We start from the raw sequence: 19,382 nt of genomic DNA on the forward strand, positions 1-19,382 counted from the left end.
ATTTTTGTATGACTTATCTTTCTCTTCTCAGCAAAAATATAATGCAAATATTTTAGAAGCAAAATCTTTTTGCAAAATATTTAACATATTAGCTGATAGTCCTAAATAGAATGAAGAGCTACAGTATATTAACAATATGAATATATACTATATTAACATCAACATTAACATTAACATATACACACAATTAAGAGTACTTTATCCTTCAAAAATTGAATGGTCTGTTAGGAACATTTAGAATAAACAGGCACACTTTGGCTTGTAATACCACATGTTTCTGTTAATACATAGGCAGTTTTGCTGAAGCAAGATTTTAAATGTGACTTTCGCTGAATGCAATAATCACATTCTGGTATTACATTAGTAAAGGATCTGAAATTTCTTCTACCACTGCTTTGGCCCCCTGGCACGCCCACTAACCAGCAGCAAACGTCCTGCAGAGCGTTGCACAACGTCGAAAACGTGAGTTAAATAAAGAAAAAAAAACCCTTGCAAACCGGTGAAAAAGGTCTGCACATTGAACGCACCCCAGGTGAGTCCGTGGAAGTCTTGTCTGTGTGTCTAGGCCATTAAGTTTATTGGCTATCATAATCACCTTCGTGTTAGACAGAAAAACCATTTATGCACATATAGATCACATATAGATTGAAACATACGGATGTATATTACCCAAGTCTGTCTGGGTGCGTATTTTATCGATTCTCTTTCACCTTCCGCAATGCGCAGATCTGAATGGATTATTGTCAGACAATACAGCTGTATTGTCTTAGACTGCTTCTGAATTAAATTCAGTATTGTGTTCAAATATAATTCAGATGACATAAAGTCGGGATATTCTTTAAGGAATAACAAGGATTTTGCTTGTTCCATGTATGGGCGGACATTGACCTGGACTTGCAGACTATGGCATGACTGATGTTTTAAATTTGCATTTCGTGTTGGAAACCCTCTGTATCCGTTCATATCTAATTATATCCAGTGCTCATAAAATCCCAATCACAACCTTAATCCAAAATAAGGATTAAGACAAGCTCACTTATTAAATAAATCAAAACAAATCGGATATTTAGTCAGACAGTCCTGTTTGTGTAACTGGTTGTGTAACTAAGACATATTTTTCTCATAACAAATAGCTTTGTTTTAAAGATATTAAAAGCCCAAACAGAAAGAAGCAGTGGCTTTTAAAGAACAGGACAGCCGGATCTCTGATCTTCCTTTGGGATATTGAATTGGAAACAAATCGCAGCAGATTAGTGTTAAGTAAAATATTTGAGGTTACATCACCGCTGAGTGTACTGTATAGACCTGGCGCTTCATCCTGACAGGCGCTCAAGTCTCAGTCCTATTGGTCCTCAGTCAATTGCATTGATGGGTGGACTGAATAAATAGCGAGTGAGATGCAGTTGAGGATGAGATGAGTAGAGGAGCAGCAGAGGAAGTGGGAGGCACACAGTTCATAGTAGCTGCTCGTAACTCACTGCAACAGCGCGCTGTAGCGGCAACTGGACCCTGACTGACTGAGCAGCATCTTTAACTCTCCTTGCACACACAAGTTGTGGTCTCGTTTTCGCCTTTTTTTCGCCACTTTTTTGTGTATGAGCGTTGTTCGCGTTTCCTGCCTGCACTGTGATCCAGTCTTGTCGGCGTCACCCTTACCTTCTTACCCGCTGTTAACAGGTTGCAAGAGGGGGAAACCTTCCCTGCGCTTCTGCCGCTGTTCAACTAGAATTGATTGAAACCTTGAGTCAAGATGATGATGATAATTATTGCGGAGTTCTTCATGGTCATTTTGAAGGTGCTCTGGGCTTTTGTAACAGCCGGGGCTAAGTGGGTTGTGCGGCCCAAGGAGAAGAGCGTGGCGGGACAGGTGTGCGTGATCACCGGGGCTGGAAGCGGCCTCGGGCGGTTCTTCGCCAAGGAGTTCGCCCGGAGACGAGCGATACTGGTGCTATGGGACATAAACAGCCAAAGCAACGAAGAAACAGCAGAGATGGTGCGGCAGATATACCATGAACTCGACACTCCCATAGCTAAAGACGGTAAGTCTTCTTTCCTTGCAGCAATTAGGATGTCATGAGTTTAATTTTTACGCACGGTCAGCAAAACGCTTGGCGTCTTAGGTGGTATTCTTGTCTGGCAAAGCGTATTTCAAGGATACAAGCTGCCGTAGTATCGTAAGCTGTGTTACAATGAATGCACTGAAATGTTTCACATGTGGTTGTATCGCTGCACACAGTTACATATTTTGAAATATAACCAGTCAGACTTTGGAATACTTGTTCAGATTGTTATTTCCAAAAGGGTGTAACAACTGGCTGAAAGGTGAACTCTATAAATATATTTAAAACTGACTCAAAACAACTGCTGAATGATTCAAGCTGTGGATAACAAGCAGTATTTTTAAAAAGTCATGCAGTTTCATTTAATAATTTTTGATATTGGCAAACTTTAACATCAAACTTGTTCAACTGATCCCCTTTATCATATCTTTCCCTCCTCTTTAGGACCTGTTGGAGGGGTCGAGGAAGTCCCTCCTTTCCAGCCGCAGGTCTACACCTATGTGTGTGATGTGGGAAAGCGGGAGAGTGTGTATTCTACAGCTGAGAAGGTGCGTCGGGAGGTGGGAGAGGTGGACATACTGATCAACAATGCCGGTGTCGTCTCTGGCCATCACCTTCTAGAGTGCCCCGATGAGCTGATTGAGCGCACCATGGTGGTCAACTGCCACGCACACTTTTGGGTGAGTTGATGCACAGGCGATTAAGGATGCCATCATGGCAGAAAATAATAGTTTTAGCAGCATGTGGACAGTGTTAGGACTTCAAGTGTGATGGTATCATTCCCACATGACATCTGCCTCAGTTTCCATGAGCACAATGTTATCAAATGTGTTTACTGTGATGCCAGGTTCACAGGAATGTTTCCATTCTGACATGCATGCCTATTCATAATCTTATTCTACTGTGTGCCAGACTCAAGAATCAGGGGTTTGTGGAAGTGCGTGTGCTTGCCTGCCTCCCAGTGTGTGTTTGTGTCAAGAATGAGAAAGTATGACCATATAATGCCTCGCATCTTCAGATTTCAGCCCCGTTTAGTTTGATTATGCCAGAGGAAAGTCACGGGTTTGGTTTTTCATGTCTTTCCTTCGCTGCTCTTTGGCAGCACCAGTCAATGAGGATCTCTGTTATGTCAGCCCTTCCTTCTCCTCTGCTTTGCCGCGCAGATCTGCACAAATCTGACTTGCGTGATGGAAGCAGGGGGTTCTGTACGTGGGTTGGATCTGTCTCAGATCAGCTCGCCACATTTTGTTGGCAGGCAGCATTTTGTTGTGTGTTAGATTTTACTCTGGCTCTGTTTCTCTGGCCTTTCAGTGTGAATGCTTATCTGAAAGTAATAGGTGGACCTGATGGAGGGAATATGTTGCACTAGATAAGCACAAGCTGCAGCGTTGAACAGGGCCAGGTGCTATCACAGCTTCTTTTGCTTGTGTGTTTTGGGAGTGTGGAAAGACAATCTTTGCAGCTTTGCCACAGCAATTAAAAAATCCATTGAGAAGGGCAACCTTACTGATTGGGTGGTTGGGGTGTTTTGCATTCAAACCCCTCTCAGGCTTATCCAATCACCAATAAACCAGTAATTGGAAGGGAATTGATTGCACAGCTTGGCTACAGCCACCTGTGTGGGACAATTGCAGTGATTGTGCACAAATTGGTTTACAGGCCGGCTGTAGAGTAAACTGCAAGAATTTGGAATAGCCCTTTGCCTAGTGGCATGGCTCTGAATTGACCATTTCATCTGTGATTGTATTTGTCACGATATATTAAGCAATGTGTCTAGTGAAGCGGGCGTTGTTCATTTTGAGACTTTGGCCGCAGGCTCTTCTTTTTCCGGAGATCTGCATTCTCAATGATACCATGAAACCGCAGTGATTTGAAGCTCCCTAATTGAGCATGAAAATCTCTTGTGTTGTCAGTCAGACAGGTTGTGTATTTCCTCCTTAATGGATGCTCCATTCAACTATTCATGTGCCTCTCTGCTGGCTATCTCCATGTTCTCTTACATCCAAGATTTGGAGTCAGGATCCACTGGTTGGGTGGCAGATTTGGGATTCTTAATAGAGGTCTGTGTTTGTGTTCTCCCATATTCTGTGGAGAGCGTGGTTTCTTTAGGGGTGGGGTGGGGGGGCAGATGAAAGAAGGACTTAATGAATGGCGACAGCCAGAATGGAGGATGTGGTTCATTAAAGACACAAGCTAGATGAATAGAGCTTAGACTAACAGGGACCTGTCCACTTTCCTCTCTTACACAAACATGATACAGTTGCTCTCTGCATGCAGGTGGTACAATACACAAACCTTTGATCTTTTTTTTTTTTTTTTTTTCCACTTTTGAACAACAGGTTTTTTTTAAAATGACTTACAGTTTATGACTCACATTAGTTGTACAAAGTTTGACGTGTATTTGAAACCCTCTCTGAGGTATTTGATTTCAAGGCTTTTTATAGAATGATGACACTAAAGAGATATTTCAAAAGAGGAGTTTTTTTCTTTTATGAAGACTGGAATTAGGGATTAACTTGAAGAGTCATTCAGCTCCTGTCGTTCTAATTTACAGAAGCACAGAGGTTTGCTCGTTCCACCATTGTAGTTTCTTTTAATGCGTCAGCAGTGGACATAAATAGCCGCAGTACATTCTTCTTGCAGTATGTTCATCTTACTCAGCTTGTCCAGAGTCATTATTCTGCAAATATATAATGACGCTATACCAAAACTTCTTCACCATCTTAATCCCAGCCATTTATTGATATTTTCCAGCACCCATTTTCTCCAGAGCAACATGACAGCAGGTTCATAGCTGTCTCTACATCTGAAATGCACCACTGAGTAAAAGAAATGAGCAAAGCAAAGGCGAGAGTCCAGACATGAAGAGAAAAGATTTTTATTTTATGTGTGAATTCTCATTTGTTGGACTGTGTGGTGGGAATAAGGCAGGGATTGAGGCATGAGCAGGAAACTGATGGTAATCGTAGTGTGTGGGTGTCTGCCAGACCAACCCAGCTCAGACCCCACACTTCCATCCTCCTTCCACAGGCCCCTCAGACTCCTCCCAACCTGATTTGGAGGCAGTGGGTGCAGCTGCATGGGAGTCATGGAGGCCAGCTCTGTTCATCCGGCTCTGCCACACACACAGACACACACATGGACAAACAGCTATGATTCAGTCTCTTGTTCCCTTCTGGATTTTTTTTATGAGGCAGGGGGTCATCACATTCAATTTGTCTGATGATGCTTTGATTAGTCCAGCTGGCCATTTGTGATGTTTGAGCCAGTTTTTAGTCATGCCGGAAACAGACTGTGCACGTATTCCACCCAGTGTCACCAGAGTTACTGTGTTTAGTGGACTGACATGAAAGGAAATCATCTTCAGCATCTTGAGCTGGTTATACAACAGGTGGTTTATGAACAATAAGCAGTGATTCGCCTTCGCGTGGAAATCCTACCGCTCTTGTGCGCTGACATGAAAGCGCAGAGCACTCGCGAGTGACATGGCGGGAAAAGAGCAGAGGAAAGAAAAGAGGAAGGAAGGCAGTGCCGTCCCATCCACAGGCGAGGCAAGAGGGTAATGGTAAGCTGCTGCTGACCCACTTTATCTGACAATTGGTTTCTTGTCTGTGGATCAGCTTGACAAGATGCCAGGCGACAGGAGCCAAGTTCCGCAGGCCGCATTCCTGCTGTAGTCAGAGAAAGGAGGCAGCCAGGCAGAAGGGTCCTACTTGACTGGCTTTATACGGGCCCCTCCTCAAGCCTGGTGCACCTGTACCCTCAGTGGAGCCAGCCATGACTACTCCTGTGTTGGTTCTCTCCTTAAGCATGTACCTGTTCAAGATTTAAGGGATGAGATTAAAGGAAGGAGTTAGCATTTAGGACCAAAAGTCTTGTATTTTTTCAGACAAAAACACTTCAATATTGAAAACTTATATAAAAATGTCTTAAATGACTTAAAATAATACCAACCTTAGCTAGCATAATGTCTTTAGGTAAACATTCACAAGTTCTAATGGCTGATGTCTGATTGCCAGAGAACCTCAATTTGTTATTAAAATTGATCTAGCAGGTGACCAAATGTAAAACTAAGGTGGTTTAGAATTGCTGGCGACACATTTTGTTGAGCTCCTCTCCTCTTGGTGTATTGACACCACGTCCTCCCTATTCTATTGATGTTGCTTTTCAGGTAAATTGGATTCCTGTTGTACAACCAGCAGAGAGGCTAGCAGAGGCTGATTGACTAGCATGGCCACCTCAATATGACCAATCTGCATCCACCATCCCTGGTGACCACTAAACTCAACCCACACAAATTCCAGGATCTGTTGTAGGATCAGATGAGCTCTTTGTGGTGACTCGAGCTCCGGCGTTTTTCTCTCCCTCTCTGCTTCATTCTCTCGTCCAGGGAGAAGTCAGCCCAATTAAATGGCCATCTGGTCCTACGCAAAGGCCAATATTTTGTTCATATTCCTGTTGGTCAGGCGCTAGCACTAATGCAGCCTGACACCCCAGCTGCAAGAAGCTTTGTGTGGCTTAAATGCTCCTGGGGGCACGCACCAATTAGGGGGTGCAAGCGGGCAGGGCACCCCCACATAGGCCAAGGAGGCCCGGCTGTGTCAGCGGGTAATTTAGTGGAACAAGGGAGCGTTGAGACCCAATTACGGCAGCTCTGATGTAAGACACGAGCCCCTGGTTGCCTTCACACATTTTGTGTCTGAGAGGTCAGTGGGGGTCATACCCACATGCCAGAGCTGCCATGAGAAGCAGGACATAATGGGAGGGTGTGAGAGACGGGACGTTTGGTCACGTTTAGCCCCGTCCTCCAGTCTGAGGGAATCAGCCTTTCCTTCATCAGCTCCAGTCATTTTCAAACCACTCAGCAAAATTGTCCAGTTGTATCTAAGTGTTGGCTTTAGTCGTAGAGTGTTGTGCCAGGTCAAGTCATTCTCTGCTCTCTGAAAGTTGCTGTGGGAGTGGGAAACTTTGGCTCAAGTCAGGTATGGGCATATCTTAAGTTAATGCTTCATTTCAGCTCCCTCCCTTATCCACTGCCATTCTGGCTCACAGAGGCCTCTCTCAGTTTTTTTGCCCAAGCCTCATGCTCTCACTCTTCCCTCTCTTTGAGCCCCATCATTTGATGAACTGAATATTGCAGCAACATGAAAATTTATTTCCTGGGAAAGCGCAGATGTTTGGAGCTGAGTCAGATCAGTTATACCTGCCTATAGAATTCACTCCAAAACGGTGAAGTCATCTTCCTTACACCAGCCTTTCTCAGCCTAGATTTGATTTATTGCTTCCAGTTTTATTTACCTGGCATAACACAGAGAAAGATGTCCAAATACTGATGCAAAGCCTATCAGAAATTGCACTAGAAGTTTAGAAGGTCTGATGCAGTTAATCTCTGGGTGCAGTTTTAATGAGGCTTCTCCTCTCCTGCCAGTGGTTTCATGGCTGTACTACCTGGTACCATGCTCTCTCTGGCTCCCTGCTCCCCTCTAGCAAATGTTTACAAAGGAGGCTGAATCATTTCTCTGGCAAGGCTTTCATACTGTACCAACCAATGAAACTTTACCTTTCATTTATATGACCACATAATAATTGGAAGCTAGGAATAAAAATGTCAAAAGTAAATTACAAAGGCACACCTCAATTCTCCAGGACCCAAAGTGATGTTTTAAACATCTTACTTTATCTGTAAAACTGTCAAAAAACCCAGAGGTACTACATTTTACATTTTATATTCCAACAAATGTTGGGTGTTCTTGTTAAAATTGCCCTTGATTAACTTTCTGTCTTCTTACTAAAATCAATTTTATCGACTAATTATTTTATAACTATTGGGAATCTTGTGTGTTTTTGTGATGCAAGTGCCCTCAGTGTTATGTTTGTAACCTTGGTGACATTTTAAAAGAAAAGAGTAGGCTACATTCATTGTTCTTCACTATGGCAGCGCATATCTGACTTGAATAGATCTAGCACTGCTTCCAACAAAAGGCCTGCTGGTTGTTTGTAGACCTCCTAGTGGGAGAGTGATTGGTCAGTTCCTATCATTGCCTTCACATGTCACACCTGCTGATTGGCTCATGCTGTGTCCAGGGCAGCTCCAAAGTCAGCAGACGGACAGAATGAGGAAAGGATCCATAGGTTAATCAAGTGTAACTGCTCATTTTCTCTCTCTCTGAGTCTCCTCCCCGGTGTTGCTCGTCTTACCACCTCACTGACTCCCATTGGATCAGTCAATAGAACCGCTCAGACTCTCACGTGGCACTCCGGTGAAACTCTTTAATCTCAGTGCTCATCTCGCAACCAATTGTTCTGCAGACTGGGCGCAAGGCTGTGCGGATAGACCAGAGGCTGAATTGTATTGTTAGAAGTGTTGAGTGAACGGAGGCCTGCGATTGGTGTTGTCACCACCTCTTTAGAGCCGGGCCCAACGATGGGCACCAGATCTGTGTGGGAAAAGAACAGATTGTACAGCAGCACACACACCACATACCTGCTTGTTCAGGCGATACCTGAGGATGGGGAAAACCTTCATCCTCTTCTATCCTCAACATCCAATTCACGCCCGCCACAAATAAAAAAAACTTTCAACATAGCTTTTTTTTTTTTTTTTTTTTTTTTTTGTACATTCAAATGCTGCACCTCCAGTGCTCAGTCTGACTTTTGTTTTTGTGCCTGTTATGAATTCTCATTCAGACGCCTCTCTCTGCATCACCATGGAGAAGACGGAGAAACAGATAGAGAGGGGGAGTTAGAGGGAGGCAGAGGGGATCAAAGGGCTTTGGCACAGACAAACTGCACAAGTGAACTAACCTTCCTCCTTTTTTTTTCTTTGCCCTTCTGTCTCTTCTGTCCTTCCCCCAGACCACCAAGGCGTTTCTCCCCAAGATGCTGGAGCTGAATCATGGTCACATTGTGACGGTTGCCAGCTCCCTGGGTTTATTCAGCACAGCTGGAGTGGAGGTTAGTATCATACACAACAACACATACACATCCATCGTTCCCACCATCCAAAACCAGTGCTTTTCTCAAAATCCCTCACTGTGCCAGCTAGCACACTGAGCCGGGGGAGGTTAGGCCCCCTTTCTCTAGTTGTCCCTCCACCCGTTAAATTAAGGGACACAGATGAGCATTGGGGAGCCTCTTATAGATTCCTCTATCTGCAGCAGTGGGGGTGTGGGGCCCCTATTGGGCTCTGGCCCCAGGGCCAGAATGAACTGACAGCTCCCCAAGGGACAGAGACATCTTCATCACTGCTTTGTGAACAACTTTGTGCTCACTCAGTATTCAGGTCACAGCAGCTTTCCATGGATAAGGTTTTGATTTTCCTTCCTATAGTTTTTTTTTTTTTTTTTTTTTTCTACCACAGTCCAGATTCTTTTTGTTATTTTAATGCATATTAAAATATTTAGTGGGGTCATTTATCTCCATAACCACAGCGGGAGTAAATTGGTAGCCCTCCTATAAGGTTTGTTTTAATATTTTTAGAGAACAGCGTTCTCATTTATCCCCTCTGCTGAGAATGGTGTCATTTTCAGATGTTCTATAGGGACTACTAGACCATTTGCCTTTGTTTTTATAGCTGTACATTTGCTTTTGTTGTACAAGCATTCACCCATAATGATTAAGTCCCCCTTCAAAGGAGCTGAAGTGCAGTCAGTTTTTGTTAACCTATTATACTTCCTGGAAATGCCTCCAATGTGATTTCAAACATACACATTAATTTCAAGGAACCAAAGCCCTCGTCTATCATGTGGGCACAGTCAAATCTCTTTATCCTCCCCATGTTCATCGACATGCATCTGTGTTTGCCCAAGCCCTTTTTTTTAAAAGATTATTTCCACGGTGAACCACATCAAAACCTTCCCGCCAAGCATTCTCCTGATGCACTGGAGAAGAATGCTAATGAAACCGTAGAACAGCGGACAGGCTTGCTCTGGTTTTTGTGGCTGTATCATTAACAGCAAGGAGAGACCTCTGTGCCCAAGGGGCATGTTTGATAATGTTCTCTGTGGTCCCTGGGTGCGGGCAGGGGCAGAGCTTTACAGGGCTAACCTGTTCTCTCTTTATTCCCTCAGGATTACTGTGCCAGTAAATTTGGTGCCATTGGGTTCCACGAGTCACTGAGCCATGAGCTGAAGGCTTCGGAGAAGGATGGCATCAATATGACTCTGGTGTGCCCTTACCTGGTCGACACGGGAATGTTCAAAGGCTGCAGGATAAGGTAAGCTTCAATACACACTGGCCAGTGTAATAATGTTTGTGTGCACAGTTCTTTTTTTAAAGAGTTTCTTGCACCTGGGATGAGTTTGTCATCTCTAATTTTCACCATATAAAATTGCCTCACAAACACCATCTGATCTTCAAAGCAGCAGACGATGGTTTGTGTTGTGTGAGAGACAAAATAAAGTCACTTTAATGCCATTGGTCTGCTCTGTGCTTAAACAAAGAGGGTGGCTTTCCCAGGAGAAAATCTCACCAACAGGTGCACCTGGGCTAACCCCCCCCTCCCTCTCCCCCAGCCAAAGTAATAGTCCCCGCTTTGTTTGATGGTTACAATCAGCAGATGGAATGTTCCTTTTCTTTACTGTCTCAGGGCTTTGGAACAAACTGTGTGACTATACATAAAGAATGGAAGACAGTCAACCATCAATAACCAGTTGAAAAAGCCATTTATTGCTGCAGCTCTGAATTATTTAAATCAAAGATAATTGGCCCTGCCTACAGACTGAAATTCTTAAAATAAAATTTTACTAAAACTGGTTAAGTTTCCCTGAATTTTGGGCCTGTAAATAACAAAGTGATATTTTTCTGTCCACTTAGGAAGGAGATTGAGCCATTTCTGCCTCCCTTGAAGCCAGAGTTTTGTGTGAAACAGGCCATGAGGGCCATCCTCACTGACCAGCCCATGATCTGTACACCTCGCATCGTCTATATGGTCAACTTCATGAAAAGGTGAGTTGCCTCCTTCATTTGTACAGATCCTTATTACTTCCCTCTCACCCCACATATCTCCATCAGCTCACCGTAAACTGTACAGGAGGATCATGTGACACTAATCTTATCTCTGTCCTGTCTCCGCAGCATCCTGCCCTTCGAAGCCATTGTGTGCATGTACCGGTTCCTAGGTGCAGACAAATGTATGTACCCCTTCCTAGCTCAAAGAAAGGAGGCCATGAACAACAATGAGGCCAAGAATGGGATCTAGGGGGTGCTGTTTGCAACACGAACAGGGGGCACATAAACCTGCAAGCATGAGGAAACAACCACTGAGGATGAAAAATGGGGAAGATGGAAGGAAAGAAGAAAAGACTGAATCTAGACTGGTGCACTTGCATTGAGCAAATGCAAAGGTTTACCATATTGTTCCTCTGGAACAAAGAAAGCTGTGTACTACACAAAGGATTTTTTTTACTTTTTTTTTTTTTTTTTTGGTCGTTTTTTTTTTTTTTTTTTTTTTAAAGTTTGTTTAAAGAAACCAACATCTATATACTGTGTCACTAGTTTTTGAAATCATACAGAAAAGGTATCCAATAATTAACTATTTACGTAATGTAGTCACCAGCCTTATCTAGTGTTATTGTGGAAATATACAGTATGTTACTGTACAAACAGTAAAAATCTTTTTTTTTCACTTTTTTTTATTTTTTTGTAGACATGCACTGTAATTTTCTGATTTTTCTCCACACTGCCAGCATTCTCTGTATAGGAAGATTCAACACAGCATTTCAAACTACCCAACCTCTCCCCACACAGAGGCTCTTTATCAGTCAATCTGTTTGCAACATACAGTACTGATTAAAGCTTGTGCCATTTAAAATAAACCAAGACAAATATTTCACAATTAAGTTTACCTTATTCAGTTAATACGTTGAGATACAAACATGTTGCATATATGTTGAAAATCAAGTCCATGCATTCCAAATGGGACATTTAATGGCCAGACTGTGGCTGACTCCAGTTTAATGAGACTCAACTGAGTCCTTTTTTTTTTAATGGTCCTGTTATTTCAGGTCTGTATTGACTAACCTCTCAAATTAAAGTGCACAAGGGAGTCAGTGTCCTGGGTTGAACTAGCATGTGTGACACATTCAGAATGTACTGGGAGAAACTGAGAGGAAATGCATTTTTATTTTCTCTCATTTGTCTTTATTTTTGAGATCTGTGGTGTTTATATTGTAAATTTGTTATCAATATTTTTTTGTTTAAAAAAAATAATCCAACATAGGCTGTAAGTCCAGGCGAACCGCTGGCCCAACACTGATAGTTGAGGGAAATCTATTAAAGACACTAGCTTTCCGTATTTTTTTTTTTTTTTTTTTTTTTTCCAAAATAACACTAACTCTTCTGTCCATTGTCCACCTTGTCCAGTTAAAGTGAAATGTAAATGTTTAAATGTAACTGTTGTGAATACCCCAGTATCCCAAAATGACTGTCTTCACCATATTTGATGTATGAATATTTTATATACCTTTTGGGACGACAAGAGTTTTTGAATTTCAACTACATTCCAATAGGCATCATTCCTTCAGTCAGTGATGAGCCTAAATTCTCTACCTCTTAATTTTTGCCTTTTTTTTTTTTTGACAGTATGACATAAGCCTCTTTTTTTTTTTTTTTCTTTTTTTTTTTTTTTTGTAATTTTCTGAAGACTGCTCTATAGCAGAGCAAATGTGGTTCCAATGTTTAGTGTCTCTACCTAACTTAAATTAATAAAGTGATTTAGATTATTAAATGGTGTGTTGGTATTACTTTTCCAAACTGAAATGAAACAACTACTCAACAGAACAAACAAAACATCTGTGACTGTATCCTGAACATTTTGTCTTTGTATTTGATATTCAGAATCCTATGAATCACTAGTGAGTGACAGGAAAGAGGATCTTCTGCAGTGCTGATGAACTTTTTGGACTCTATTTCCATTGTTGACACGACACCCACCCAGCCCTCTTCTCCTCTTAAGGACTGCTCTTTTGACTAGTATCAGTAACACTGTCCTCCCACATTGTGCCACACTGTGAGTCAGGCAGCCTTTAGATATGGGTGTTGGCTAAAGAAGGCAAGAGGCATTTGCCTTCTGTAGTAAATATAGTATAGTTTCAGCATCAGACATGTGACATTTAAAAAGGTCTTAACCCATGAGTCAGGAAAAGTGACAAGTCACACTATAAAACCATTAAAAAGGAAAGAGGATGCAAAAAAAATAGTCATACCGTGAATTACAGAAAGGTTAGCAGTGGGTCACAATGATATTTTTCTAAGTCAGCTTCATACAGAATAAAAATTATTGGGTGGCTACTAGCATTTAATGGTGCTGCTTCAGTTAAAACCAGTTCTGACGGCTGTCTCCTTGCTGAGACGAGTGACTGGGAGCAGAAGAATGAATTCCCACCATTCCTGCTGGAGCTGTTATGAAGCTCACCCTGACCTTTTACTTCCCTAAAGGAAAGTGAGGAAAAAGCAAAATTTCCTAATTGGTGTCAGCTAAGTATCACATTAAGATGTCATGAGCTAGATTTGGACTCACATGTTCTAACTGCTGAGTTGTTTGTACACTGTGTAGGGCTGTGGTTGCTTTTGAGGTCACGTCCTTGGTATTTTTCAGAAAATTGGGGGATTTTTAGTAACCTAAGTGTTTTTTGTACAACTGAAAGTTAGACATGGCTGCTGTTGGGTATTTACTGCAAATGTCAATTTTGGAAAAAATCTTTTGGACACATTTCTGTGGGTTTTCTCAATCCGTAGAGGAGCATGTAATCCTTTTTAAAAGAAACATTTTAGAACATTTTAGACTCTGTATCCTTTAAGACATATAAAAATACTCTGCTTTGGATAATAATTTGTTTTTTCCACCAAAAAGTTCAGTGACCTAGTTTAAAATTCTTAAAATTACATTTACTCCTTATCCTTCATTGAAAAATCCATAATATATGAATATGCAAAGATTTATGTTTTTTGTTTGTTAGTTTGTTTGTTTTAAAAATGAGTACAGGACACAAGATGTCTATTTTGCTGAAGTCCATTCTCAGTGTACGTGCACTGGAGGTTTCCTCACACTTGTGAACGCCTCATAATGGACCGCAATTGTCCTCCAAACTAGTTGGGATGTCACAAAATCATGCTCATACACACGTCTTACCTTAAACCTAAGGTGAGCATGGAGAATCTTTCCATCTTCAGTAGTAAATGTGAAAACAGCTTTCTACTGTCACACTCTGAACATTCATCATTGTGCACAGTGAAGCTCAATAATCCAAGTGAAGTAACAATAAACAAAACACATTTTTGAATCAAGGGTGAGTTTAAATTTTTTTTAGGCCAAGGAAAAAAAAACAAAAAAAAACAATAAAGTGATTCATCTTCATTGTCTTTGCCAGAAATGTCTTCTTACTTGTGTGTAGAGGACTTCTAAACTCTGCAGGAAACTACTGCTTTTAAATGAATTATTCATGGGAATTAAATATAATAAATTAAATATTAAAAAAACTCTATTTTTGGAATCTGGACAAAATGTTTTGCAAGAGAGAGCGAGATGACAGTCTTTCCCTTGCAAAATTTTTTTAGAAATATCAAGGTCACGAGCCCAAGCATGACGGCTTGAACTTTGTATTCCTAAATCTGGGTCAGACTAACAGCAGTGTTTTTAAAACGTCCCATCTCGGGCCTTTCTTCATCACTTTCCTTCTCTCTGCAGTCAGTTAGCAGCTGATCAATTCTAGATGAGTCATGAAAGTTGACTCAGCCTCGAGTCCAAACACTGATAAAGGAGAAAAACAGAGTTTTAAGACTTAATAAATCTTAATAGGTCTCACAGTGGTAATCTTTTACCCAGAAAACTGAGCTTTCTAGAGGCTCAGACCACTCAGAAAATGAATTACCTAATGCAATTTAAATGTTTCTGGAATGAACTAATAAACTACTCAAACAAAATTTAGCAGTTAAAATATTAAAGCTGTTGAGTTCCAAAGTGGAGAGCAGACCAGTCTAGGAGTTAAAATGATCCTCCACACATCTATCAGTGTGATAGCAAGCACTCATCTCTCCACAGAACAAATTGATTTCCTGGTCAGTGACAGAGAATACACCCATTCTCCAGACGCTCTGATTGTTCTTCTCGAACCTCCTCGGTGCATTACAGAGAAGCGCGGAGATGTCAGTGCCTCAGCCCGCAGCACGCAGCGCTCCTCTGCCGTGACTAATCGGGGCTGGATAAAGTTGCTCAGTGGCAGATTAGCTCTAATATGAGGGAGAGTTGTACTGACAGTTTCGATCCCTCTGTGTACAGAAGCAATCAGCACCACTGCAGCCACTTCCAGCTACTGTTAGTAGCCATGTAGCTCAAAAAGACCCCATTGTGTGAAATAAGCCTTTATGTGGTCTGTTTAAGTACACATAAAAATGCTTTTGACGTATCCAAGAAAGAAAACTATTAGGATTTTGGCTTGAATCGTTGCTTGGACATTCATCAACATCTATAGGATTTCTCTCACTCTTTCATCTTCCTGTTAATACAGTTCTAATTTAGAGGACTTCAAGGGGGTCGATTGCACATAATTCAGATGGAAAAATCAATGACTCTAGCATTTGCTTTTGCATGCCATGGACAAGCTCCACAGCCCCATTGATTTTGTTCTATTTTGGGCTGTAAGGTTCACTTCCCATATTGGCTGGTCAGAGCAAAGCAATTCATCTTGGGCCTAACAGGGCCTCAAGCTGGTCTGCCACTACCTGAACAAGCTTCTGGAATAGAGATCTGCTGCTAATGTGTGTGAACAGCCTTGGCGCTTCTCAATGGCTAGCAGATGTAGCTGCCAGCTGAGTCCATTAGTCAGTGAAGCTGAATTAGACCACCGTCGTCCCGTTTCGTTCATTCATCTCGCTAATGGGAGAGAGCAGAGTTGGTGATGAAGAGGCGGTTTATGTGTTGGAGGACAACACAGGTGATGGGATAACACGTAGAGAACAAGTTAAGGTGCTGGAATGATGCAACAAGAAGTATGCGACAGATAAGCTGCAAACAATCTATCCTTGTGCTACCAGTCCAGCTGAGAGTCATAAAGACCAAGTTAAAGATTAAGCGTCTCTATTTGGAAAAAACACTAAGTGATGAAGACTATTACAGTCTCCAGTACAAATTAACCGAGTGTCGTAACATTAAAAAAGCTGTAGTTATTCATTTGTAAAGCTAAACTTTCAAATACCAAAGGTGAAGGACAACATGAAACAGCATATTTGTCCTCAGAAAGTGATTTGTTATTTTGGGTTGCATAGTTACAAATGAAACTGTTGGTTGAACCAGTGAGTCATCCTGAAAATACTGCAGATATTTTTTTTTTTTATTGTCGTCAAACCTCATGAAAAGGCCAAAAACCACATTACAAATTTTATGTGAGCAAAAAATGGATATGCAATATGTGAATTAGTAAAAACTTTCTTGCCATCACCCAAACATTTACTCACGTCTGCCATGTTTCGGCATATATGACATCAACTTTCGGCAGGTTGCGTACCAAACTTTTTGCTGACTTTCCGAGTTGTTCCAACTTGGGGGGGGGGGGGGGCGTTCACTTGAATTTTCCCAGTCCGGAACTAATTTTTCTGATTATTCTGACAATACATGAATGCCACATAAATACTTTTTAGTGCATGACTGGTCTCCAACAAACACACTATTTACTCCTGTTTGAAAAAAAAATGCTAAAAACTACAATGTCCAGGTGTTTTAGAAAATGACTGAATCTTAAAAAAAAAAAAAAAATGTAACCATGTCACTCATTTTTAAAGACAGGCTTGAGGTGAGTACTATAGATATTCTGTCAACAGTAAGAAAAACATAGAATAGCCTTTTAAGTAAGAGACACTGTATGCAGCTACATAAACCGTGGCGAGCTTTGGTTCAGAAATCACCTGCTTGCTTGGAGTTACCAGATAATTTAGAAATCATAACCATGAGATAAAGCCACAGATAATGTGTTATGCAGAGAGGTAGAATAAAAACACATTATTATGATTTTAGCTTGGTTTTGTTTTCAAACACACCACGTTATCAAAGTTCCATACTTAGGCTATGTAATGACAACTGTGTGAACTCCATCCTCTGACAAAAATTGCTTAGAAATTCAATTTAAAGCTGTGCAAAAAGCTAACAAGTAGACCTTAAAGGAGTGCTTAAACATTTTGGGAAATTTGCAAATTTTTACACTTCAGTTCTTGTACGAATTAAACAAGATATAACATGTTAATAGGTAGGCAGATTTTGTTTACTTTTAGACAGAGCAAAGCTGATTCCCTGTTCCTAGTCTTTGTGCTAAGCTAAGCTAACCATCTCCTGCCTGTTGCTTCATATCCAACGAAAACTAAGCTGATCTTCGCATCTAACTCTCAGCTAAAAGAGCAAATAAACACTTTTTTGAAAATGTCAAACTATTACCTAATTTTGATTATTTTGTCAAATTGCCATTGGGAGTGTTCAATAGATGATGATGGCCTTTCACCATTCTCCAACACAATAGGTTGCACAACAGCCTATATCATCACCCTGTTTCTCACTTTCACTATGCCCTTAGAAAATGTGTGAAGAGGATTGTATTTAACAACAACAAGATAAAACTGTGTTAATTGCAATTGGACTAATAATTCAGAGTGAAATGTTGTGTTTACACCTGTTAGGAGAAGAGAAAGAAAGAGACAAAAAAACAGCTTTTTTTCCACATGAACTGAGGTGTTTTTACTGCATTTCAGTAACAGAAACTGCCTTATTACACATTGCACTCACAGCGATGAGGAAGACATCCTCAATGTCAGTGAACAAGTGATTCAAAGTGGTCTTTAGGGGAGGGAGCCTGCGAATCGGAGGCAGGCTCTCTCCACTCCAAAGAAGCACTCCAGAATGCAGGCATTAAAAGCACCCAGTTGATGCCTTGGCGGGTCAATACAACACACACAATGGGTGTAGATGTGATCGACAAAACTGTGGTGGGTGGGGGTGGGAGGGAGGGAGGGGGGGGGCGATCCACTGACACAAAATCACTGGAATGGAGAGGACATTTTTATTCACTGGAGGACATGCAGTCGGCATGACGCCCATTCAAAACTCTCTAGAGGGCGGACTCTACAAGTTTACTGGCAGAAATTGTGCTCAAAAAATAGCCACTGTTGAATGTAACTGGCCTCTTTTCCGGGTTAAAAAGCACAACTGTGGTGGCCCCTTTGCCTCCGCTGCTGCTGGTCGTGTGATGCTCCAGTGATGCTATGCCAGTGTGGGGACATGTTAAAACGGGACAGGTAGACCCTTCAGGAAGTAAAGGTCGGTCCAACCTTCACTCCCGGTTGGTCACACTTCTACTGATTACTGCTAACACCAGTTTTGTCCTTTTTGTCCACATGAAAAAAACTTTTCTGTGTTATTTTTCGGAATATGATACTCTTGCAAGTCATACACATCCATATAGATAGATGAACTCTTTTTTTTTTATGTCAGCATACAAGGTAAGCTGGGTGACTATATATGAAGACAACAACTACAACTTTCACAGCACTGGCATTGGTTAATTTTAAATACAGTACTCAAGCATTGTTAGATTAATAAAATAACAAAAGAAAATAAAACAAACGGAAACATAATACCCCCGAAAAAAATAAGCTACTGTACGCAAGTTGGTTTCTCCCCTAAAATGTTTCTTTTGTATTTCAATGGCATGATGTACATATTTGTTTTAACCATACCAACAGACATTTATCCAAAGGGAAAATTGTCTATGCAGTGTATCACTTTGGATTTCCCTTGATTTCATACAGTACCATGCATTTATCTCATTAGTTTGTATTTATTTTATCTTTTTGACCTCTAAATTTTGAAATCATCAATAAACGTGTTAAGATAGCGTTGTCTTCACATAGACTCAGGTAATGGTGTTTTAGTCGGTCATTTCTCGGTGCACATCCACCCTATTGCATGTTGACAGGTTTTGCAGGATACAGTGGCAATCGTGGGGTGGGGTTGGGTGGGTGGGTTGGGAGTTGTGGGGACACTGTGGGTTGTAGGTCATGGGGGATCAGGTTGAAGGGTGGGGAAGGGCGGAGGAGGAGGAGGAGGGGGGGGGTTGTCAGGTTTGTGTATGCCGAAGGAGGGGTTCGGGGTTGTCAGCTCCTAGACGACAGCCTTTGAATCCTTGCAGACCTGAGTGGTGGTGCCTGAGTTAGTCTGTTTAATGTCCGTCCTCCCTCCCACATGCTTCGGTGCTCTGAAAAAGACAGATGAAACTGTGTTAGGGCGGATATGGTCTAAGGATTCAAGGAAGGTGTACAACACTGAAGTCCTGCTCTGGGTAA

At 41.5% G+C, this 19,382-nt stretch overlaps 2 protein-coding genes across 3 annotated transcripts in view; one reads left to right on the forward strand and one right to left on the reverse strand.

The window, feature by feature from the left end:
• Nucleotides 1-149: 149 nt before the first annotated feature.
• rdh10a (retinol dehydrogenase 10a) lies at nucleotides 150-12,786 on the forward strand. The gene is made up of 6 exons (XM_042399130.1): nucleotides 150-2,039; nucleotides 2,505-2,740; nucleotides 8,916-9,014; nucleotides 10,130-10,275; nucleotides 10,875-11,006; nucleotides 11,136-12,786. Exons 1-6 carry the CDS (start codon nucleotides 1,751-1,753, stop codon nucleotides 11,257-11,259), a joined length of 1,026 nt encoding a protein of 341 aa, XP_042255064.1. The 5' UTR covers nucleotides 150-1,750; the 3' UTR covers nucleotides 11,260-12,786.
• Nucleotides 12,787-17,753: 4,967 nt separating this feature from the next.
• Nucleotides 17,754-19,382, reverse strand: part of stau2 (staufen double-stranded RNA binding protein 2) — an 89,640-nt gene continuing 88,011 nt past the window's right edge. For both annotated transcript variants that reach the window (XM_042399684.1, XM_042399683.1), the window contains exon 16: nucleotides 17,754-19,294. In XM_042399684.1, coding sequence (XP_042255618.1) covers nucleotides 19,259-19,294 — 36 coding nt within the window. In that variant the 3' untranslated portion in view covers nucleotides 17,754-19,258. The remainder of the gene's footprint in view (nucleotides 19,295-19,382) is intronic.

This window comes from Thunnus maccoyii, chromosome 21 (assembly GCF_910596095.1).
Source record: "Thunnus maccoyii chromosome 21, fThuMac1.1, whole genome shotgun sequence".
Classification (NCBI taxonomy): Eukaryota; Metazoa; Chordata; class Actinopteri; order Scombriformes; family Scombridae; genus Thunnus; species Thunnus maccoyii.